At 46.7% G+C, this 8899-nt stretch overlaps 1 protein-coding gene across 1 annotated transcript in view; it reads right to left on the bottom strand.

Moving 5' to 3' along the window:
- LOC144762283 (uncharacterized) overlaps positions 1–8621 on the bottom strand; it is a 397653-nt gene extending 389032 nt beyond the window's left edge. Inside the window, exon 1 of the mRNA XM_078647420.1 lies at positions 7416–8621. Coding sequence (XP_078503546.1) covers positions 7416–8462 — 1047 coding nt within the window. The 5' untranslated portion in view covers positions 8463–8621. The remainder of the gene's footprint in view (positions 1–7415) is intronic.
- Positions 8622–8899: the final 278 nt, after the last annotated feature.

The following is an 8899-nucleotide window of genomic DNA, read 5'->3' on the forward strand; positions in this document are numbered from 1 at the left end:
TCTAGCGAAACCCTACGCTCCAGGAGTAAGATGCCCTGATCTATGGCATCATTGGCCCTTGCAGGGCTCGACAAATCCGAAAAATGGTACTAGTTCTGCAGGTCTAGTACCATGTAAAATCCCCTCGACCTGACTCCAACCCACTTGACCTCCGTCTCTGAAAACGGAGCAAAAGTGACAAGATAACAAGATTTAAAGGCATGTGTATTGCTCATTTCCTTTGTGAGCAATAAAAATGCCTTTAAATCGTGTTATCTTGTCACTTTTGCTCTGTTTTTAAAGACAGAGGACAAAAGTTAGTTTGATTTCCTACTCGCCAGAAAGGGCGAGTAGGACCTAAAAATAGCTCATCCTCATCCATTCTCCCTCGCAGATGCGAGCGGGCGAGAGGATTTGTCGAGCCCTGCCTTGTAATGTAATTGTCTATAGGGCCTTTCACTGGAGGTTCCCCAGCTGCAGTTTTACTTCGAGAACCCCTGGTAGACATATTAAAATGACAGTTTGTTTACAGAATCACAGTATGGATAGTGCTTCAGTCAATCAGTCTTAGATATAAGCTGCAATAGACTCTGCGCCGTGCAATAGGATAAAGTCTAGTTAGTTAGAATCAAAGCAGCGCTTAGTCCATCACGTTAAACATGAAGAGGTTCCGGAGTCCATCCAAATAGATCAAACAGTCAGTGAGACAAATAAGAGCGACATACCTTGGGGCGCTTATAATGATAATTTCAAGGGGGGGTGGCCCGTCCCGTCCCTGGTCGTCCCCGGATGGCCACAGACGGCCCGCTCTCTGCCCGGGCTCCGCCCGGCCGCGCCCGCTCGCGTCCCGCGGCGCGGGAGGATCTGAAGACCTTTAAGCGCCTCCGGGCGCTGGCGAATGTAGCTGCTGGCGGCGTCGCCGGTACCCCGCAGGGGATGCTGGGGATTGTAGGCAGGTAGGGCAACCAACGCTCCCCCCTCTCGGCGGCCGCTTTTGCAGAGCGGCGGCGGGGGAGAGAGAGACGCAGGAGCGTGCGAGGCAAGAGCACTCCGGGCTGCGGCAGGTGAGAAAATGTGCCCCCAAACACGATGCTGACCCCGCTCCTCTGCAGGGTCTGAAGACCTTTAAGCGCCTCCGGGCGCTGGCGAATGTAGCTGCTGGCGGCGTCGCCGGTACCCCGCAGGGGATGCTGGGGATTGTAGGCAGGTAGGGCAACCAACGCTCCCCCCTCTCGGCGGCCGCTTTTGCAGAGCGGCGGCGGGGGAGAGCGAGACGCAGGAGCGTGTGAGGCAAGAGCACTCCGGGCTGCGGCAGGTGAGAAAATGTGCCCCCAATTACGATGCTGACCCCGCTCCACTGCAGGGTCTGAAGACCTTTAAGTGCCCCCGGGCGCTGGCGAATGTAGCTGCTGGCGGCGTCGCCTGTACCCCGCAGGGGATGCTGGGGATTGTAGGCAGATAGGGCAACCAACGCTCCCCCCTCTCGGCGGCCACTTTTGCAGAGCGGCGGCGGGGGAGAGCGAGACGCAGGAGCGTGTGAGGCAAGAGCACTCCGGGCTGCGGCAGGTGAGAAAATGTGCCCCCAAACACGATGCTGACCCCCTAGAGACTTAAATAATCTACTTGACCTATTTGTAATGCTCTTTACCCATAAACTGGTTAAAAACGATGTGATTGTGGGCAAGTGATTTAATTCATTGAGCTGCCATTTTCTTCATTATCACATAAGAGAGCACCTTCAAATGTGCAAGTTTGCACGTCTGCTGTACAAAAAACTATTTTCTTTGAGTTAATAGACTAAACTTTTTTCCACATATAATACAAATCTAGCCACATTTGGGATACACATGACCCCTGACTTGCCTCTTAGTTCATTAAAAGCATTATCATCAGAATGGGGGTAGGAATGTTTCTCAAATCATGTTTAAAAACTATCACTTTTAATTAATACATAACAATAGCATGAAGTGGTAGCACACTGTCATTTGTAATCAGCAGATTTTACATTGAAATGGCCACAAACGTTCCCAATGACATGCGGCTTTACTGATGAAACAATATACTGTACAAACAATAATGTTTGGAAATAGAGTTTCTTCAAATTTGTGTAAGTGTTCTGGTTTGTTTTGCTCCTATTTAACTCTTTGTTTGCATCACACATTTTAATTACAAAAAAATAGGCTTTTGTAATTCCTGAAAAATTTGAAATATTTGTAATATTAATTTACAGGCTATTTAAATACTGTGTGTTAGAGGTTTTTGTCAAGTGAGCTGTCTGAAGATGTCAGTTATTTTTCTCTAACTATAGTAAGAGAATGAAAAATAAACCTTTTTCCAAGCAGCAATTAGTTAAAAGACAAAATGACATGACCGCTTTCAGTGAACAGACAGCAAATGTGTCAAGATAAAAACAAGATTTAATGGCATCTTTATTGCTCATTCCCTTTCTGAATGAACAAAACACCTGTTCTTTCCAGCCTAAGTTTACTTGATGAGACTAGCAGGTGCTAAAATAGATCAACCTGAAAAAAGTTTCATCGCAACTGCGCGTTGGCGAGTAGATTTTGAGAGGCCTGCTTTGTGTGCTAAGGACGGCTTGTAGCCATCCTCAGCAATGGTGGGCATCTGCTGAGGACAGGTCCAAGCACCCACACACTGGTGAGGGATGCCCTAGCGCTCCCCACATGGGAAGTCTCTCAACATGGTCCCCGCAGGGATAGCAGCTGAAGAGCTTCCACTGCCATCCCCAACCCCTACCCAGGTAACCTGATGGCATTTCCGGGGATGTGATGGAAGCCATTTGCTCAGCATGTTCGAGAAAACCAGTGTTTCCCCTCCTGGGAGGGATGGGGACAGCAAGGATGAGCAGGGAAGGAGTTTTTCCCTTTCCACCGTTCACTCTTTGCATTGCATTCCAGCAGTGCAATCGCGGAAGCGAGCCGCGATCAGACAGCAGAAATGCAGCCACTAGCTCCAGGTATTTTTATAAGTGTAGATTTGGTGTAGAGGAGTGGCTCCAATGCAAAGGTCACTTCCCAATAATTTGGGCATTATTTTGCCCGTTTTATGTCTCCTACCAGAGGACAGACCGGCCTTGCTTTTAGGCAACAACGTTTTAATTTTATATATGTTGGCTTGGAGAGCAGTGGCTTGGGCGAGGGTCATCCTCTATTATGGGGGCAATAGTTTGGCAGCTGGCCATATTTTCAGGCCTATCTGCCACCAAGGGCCCGGGGGGGGGGGTAGCCACTAGACAACAAGGATTTTCTTATTTAGGTGTTGGGAGCGGCCCCTTGGGCAAGGGTCGTTCCCTATTATGGGGAGAATATGTTGGACGTTTTCTGTCCCACCCCCCTTCCCTTGGGGTGATGAGCCATATTTTTGAAACCACTAGACACCAGGGAAAGTTTCTGTGTGTGTGAGAACTGGAGTTTGACTGACAATCTGTGTGTTGCGGCGTTTGGCTGGTTGTGTGCATACTGGCATTTGGCTGGCAGTGTGTGAGGACTGGCGTTTGTTGATAGTGGGTTTGGACTGGGGATTTAGCTAGCAGTGTGTGTAGACTCGCTTCTGGCTGGTGTGGGGTTGGCATTTGGATGGTGGTGTGTGTTAAGTGTTGTTTTGTTGAGGTAAGGGTGACTCCCTTACAGTGTGGCAATTTCTTGTCTTTGTTTTTTGAGACCCCATTGGGAGCAGATTGGACATTTGAGATGCTGATCTGCTCCCAAGGTCAACCTTCATAGTGTTTTATGTTAACTGTTTTATTTCTTGTCATTATTTGCATTTGTGAGCGTAATGTTTTATTTCTCCTTTTTATACTAGAGCAAAGCTTTTAATTTCTTAGGTGGCTACTCCTGCTTTCAGTTTGTGTAGTTGCATGTGCTTGGTAAGAAAATGTTTTTGTACAGTTTATTTCAAATGAGTAGCACTGCCCTGCATGAATGTGTTTTTTTATGATGCAATAATAGCAGCATATTTAGCTTGTTTTATTGTGTGTCAAATCCTCGTCTGACTGAGCAAGATGTGTAGTGCGTTGTCTTGTGTGCAATTTTCTTTTCTTTTTCCTTTCTACTGGGATATTGTTGGTGCCTGCTGTGTCTGTGCACAGTCTAGCGGTCTCTGGCAAGTGAGTGGTATAATGTTTGAGCTACAGGTCATGATGTGCTTTGTACTGATTGACTTTCCCTTCCAGATTACTATACGCCAGTAGTTTTACTGTCTGTTTGATAAAGCCACACTTTGTTTATCACATATTTTATACAGTGTTGTTTATTATTGGCTTATTTGTTGTGTTACTTTTATTAGTGGGGTGTATGGTTAACTGCAAGCTGACCGCTCAGCAGGTTGGTTGTTTGCTTTTTGAATCTTCCTTTGACAAGGTTCTGAGACTGACTCTGCATCTGAGGTAGAGGAGGCGATCCAAGATTCTGGCAGTGAATTTTCTGTCAAAGAGGAATCATCGGATGATGTAGCTGCTATGAGTGCAGAGAAAGCGACCCTTTTAAAGGAGAACTCTGAAATGTCAATAGTGTAGCAAGAGGCATCTGGATCGTATCCTGGAGATGGAAGGTTTCCCAATGGAAGTGCTCAACTCTGGGTTGCCCCAAACATGGTGCACCTGAGTTGCCAGCCTTTATTAGTGTTGCATGGTGTAGTGAAAATACTGAAAACTTTTTAACTTTAATGATGCGAAGATTCGAAAATTGTCTACTTTAGTTGCCTGTTTAGCAGAGCAGGAGCTTTAGTTAAAATTAGGATGTTTGTGATTAGATGGATGACAAAACAAAACATGTTTAAGATTGCGGTGTCAGTCATGTTGTGGAAACTCAGTACTGCACTTATATCCCAGATAATAGTTGGAGTATTGAAACATATATTGATAACCTTAACATTGAGACTGAGGTTCCGTTCACCCATTAGGAGAACCTGGAATCTCAGAAAAGAAAAGCTCATTGATTAATGGAATGAGTAAAGATAAACTAAGAAATATTATTGTTTCAATGCTATTAATAGTATGGAGTGCTGCCCTACTGTTCAAGTTTTGTGAAATAGTTTATTAGGTGTTGCACTAACAAGAAGCAGACAAAGACGAATCACAATAAAACATTACTCGAGGAACAAAACAAGAACATCTACATTGATATGAGAGCGTTTCAGAGGGAAAATCCTTCAAAGAATGATGACCGAATTTAAATAGTGGGGGTTATTCTGATAATTATTCATTACAGAAGATGCATTGCGAGGGTCTACTTTTGTATTAAAATAATAGTGCCCAATTTAGGTTTGCTTTAGTTAACATAAGTAGCGCTCACTAGGCTACAGTATAAAAGAATGCGTGTTCATTATGGTGTTAAAAAGTTATCCACGAACAGGTTTCATTTTGATTTAAGAAAATCATTTTTGATTCACCCACAAATCTAACTCTAAATTTGCATCTAACAAAATAACATTTCATTAGTTTCCCCGGGAAAGGATGAACACTGCAAGGCCGCTTAGCGGTGCCATCATTAACATGTCGATGTTATTTATCTGCAAAAGAAGTTAATTGTTTTTCTTGTGTTTTGTATCAAAATAATGTATGATTTCTTCTGTGCAGCAAATTATATGCACTGCTGCTAGGACATGAAAATAATGTACATGATAGAGTCGTCTTTACATTATTAGCCGACAGGTTCACTGCAAAAGTATCATTTCGGTGCTGGTTTTACTTAATGTAGTAAAGTGCTAGATATTTGTGGTCCTTTAGGTATTTAGGCCTATATATTATTTACTATTACTAATATGACTGATTGTTACAGCAAATCGGTGTCTGTCTTGTATCACTTCTTAAAGGCACATTGCATTTATTATTGTTTTGGTTTATGCTAATTCCTTTTAATATATATATTTTTTTTAATAATTAACTTTTCCTTTCTTTAATGATGCTCTATTTCAATAAATCTACAAATATGGAGAACTAGAAAGCCTTTTGTGCAGGTTTTCTTTATAGTTTTAAATTACCGTTAAAGTTCAGGATTCTCCCTTTCCAGCTAATCGGCACTCCTTAATTAATAATGGGTGAAGCGTCAACAGGAACATTAAAAACGTTTACTTAATATGAATTTCAGGCTCTTGGGCAATAAATGGGTAAACTTTAAAAGTTGTTGACCCTTCCTGTGATTATTTTATGTATGTGCATATATGTATCTATAAAGTTATAGATCATAAAACACTTCTTCCCCATTGCAAAGATTCAGCCATTGCTCAACTTAGTGAAAATAAAAATCAATTTTTCTGATTTCCTGATTGCTACAACCCGACACCTAAATAAAAAGTGTCTGCCAAATTTGGTCAGTCAGTTCTTTTTTTATTAGCTTCAGTTGCCTATAGAAACTGTTATTGTTAAAACTGAAAGACTCTTACGACCCCCACTTGCAAATGTGGCCAAAACGCAGTATTTGTTCTGTTTTTCTAATGCTTGGATAGAATTACTGTTCAATACCCGATCGCCATATCAACGCTCTCTCCTCCACATGCTTCAACACCCTCTGCATACTACTTAAAACGTTCAAGTGGATCCCCTCCGATGCAAGAATACCATCACTCACGTCCTCATCAAGAGCAGACTGGACTACGGCAACACCCTCTATGCCGGATTCAACAAAAAACTCCGCTGCAAACTCCAGACCGTTCAGAACGCCGCAGCCAGACTAATCCTGGATATCTCACGGCACAACCATATCACCCAACACCTACGTGACCTCCACTGGCTCCCCATCGAAAGAAGAATAACTTTTAAGCTGGTCAAACAAGCCCCTCAACAACATCGGACCTCAATACCTCAACGACCGTCTGTCCTTTCATGCCCCCAAGAGAAACCTCCACACAGCCGACCTCTCCCTAGCCACCGTCCCATGCTTCTACAGGACCAGATTGGGTGGTAGGTCCTTCTCCTACCTCGCAGCCAAGACCTGGAACGATCTCCCTCTCCACTTCCAGCTAAGCCCAACACTACACCAATTAAGGAAAGACCTAAAGACCTACTCTTCAAATTACCCCAACGGAGCTGCCTACACCCTCCCCATTGCACCTGTAGTGCGCTCTACAAAACCCCGATTAATTGATTGAATGCCGGAGGGGTTAAAGTAATCAAAATGAGTTTTCCAATGCAGCGTCTTGCCAACCATAACTAGAGAGACTCAAATGTTGCCTCTGCAAAACATACTTGCGTGAACAAGGCAGCATCGCCTATATACAATTGATCAATCAATCAGGATTTGTAAAGCAAAACTGTTTGACTCGTGATGGTCTCCAGGCACTGTGGGATCGATCATGCTGCCTGTAGTTATTGGTGGAACATCCAGGTCTTGAGGTTGACTATGTAAAAGTCAACTGAGGCCGCTAGTTAAAACCACTATGCTTCTGATGGCAATTTCACCTGTTGACATGAGCCCTACCTGTCCGTCGCTGCTCTGACTGGGCCGGGTCAGGCGGTACCGCAGGTCCTCGGGGTCACGTGGCCGCGCTCCGCAGGTGAGAGGCCACCGAGAGGAGTCCACTTCGGGCGGCCCCCTTGAGGGTGAAGGCAGGTAGCCATGAGGGGAACGGTGCCCGGGGGAGAAGGAGCGGCGGCTCCCCCCTGGGGGATGGCGGTAAGGGGAACGGAGAGGAGAGAGGGGCCCAGGGCTGTGGGGGTGATAGGGATACAGGCCACTGGGAGAGCGGGGTCGGTCTCCAAGGGGGGAGCGCATCCCTAGACCAAGGGGCGAGAGCTCCCGGGGGCCGTGGGGAATGAAAGGGCGCAGCGGAAGGGGGGGAAGAGGAGAGTTTGAGCGCAAGCCACGGTAACCTTGAGGTGAGCGGGACCGGAGGGTACGGGATGAGCGGGGTCTGGGGCTACGAGAGGAGCGGGGCATGGGGCTACGAGAGGAGCGGGGCATGGGGCTACGAGAGGAGCGGGGCATGGGGCTACGAGACCTGAGCCTGTGGCCATGGGGGCCGTAAGGGGACCGTGACCGGAGGACGTGGGAGTAGCGAGCCCGGGAGCCAGGTGGACTATGGGGGGAGCGAGGCCGGGAGCCGTCTGAACGGGGCGGCGAGCGACGGAAATCATGAGGGGATCGAGGCCGGGAACCATGAGGGGATCGAGGCCGGGAACCATAGTGACTATGAGGGGATCGAGGCCGGAAACCATGAGGGGATCGAGGCCGGAAACCATAGCGACTGTGAGGGGATCGAGGCCGGGAACCATGAGGGGATCGAGGCCGAGAACCATAGTGACTATGAGGGGATCGAGGCCGGGAACCATGAGGGGAGCGAGGCCGGGAACCATGAGGGGAGCGAGGCCGCGAGCGGTGAGCCACATAAGGGGAGCGGGGCCGGGAAATCCGGGGCGCATCGGGGGACAGGGAGCGGGGCCGTGAGCCGTTAACTGAGCGGTGGCTGTGCCGGGAGCCGCGGTGACCATGAGGCGAGCGTGACAGTTTATCCCGCGGCCTCTCCATGGCCGGGCTCTGTTGACACTAACCTCCGGAAGGAGGAGTGCGACCAGGCCGCTGTGTCAACAACCAACATGAACCCCGACCGAGCTGTCGCCGTGCGCACTTCTCTCACCTCCGGGACCCAGACACCCCGAGTCCACTACCGCACCGGCCATCTTGAAAGGACTTTCTCCCACTACCACCCATGCATCGGTATATCCAACGAAGCGAAGCGCGTGCCATATTTCTTATAAATATAATTATGATTTCGTTTTTGGTCAATTTTCTACATTTGTTGTTTTTTTAAAGCATAGAAATACTGTATGCACAGGCAGTCGGTCTTATCCTTGGCACCATATCGTTAAAAGATACTCATCATTTGACTATTTGTTTGTACATTATATAATTTTAAATAAGAAACATCAACATTTGTTTTCGTTTTCGCGTTAAAGTTTCTCTCA

The sequence above is a fragment of the Lissotriton helveticus genome, chromosome 6 (genome assembly GCF_964261635.1).
Source record: "Lissotriton helveticus chromosome 6, aLisHel1.1, whole genome shotgun sequence".
In the NCBI taxonomy this organism is placed as follows: Eukaryota; Metazoa; Chordata; class Amphibia; order Caudata; family Salamandridae; genus Lissotriton; species Lissotriton helveticus.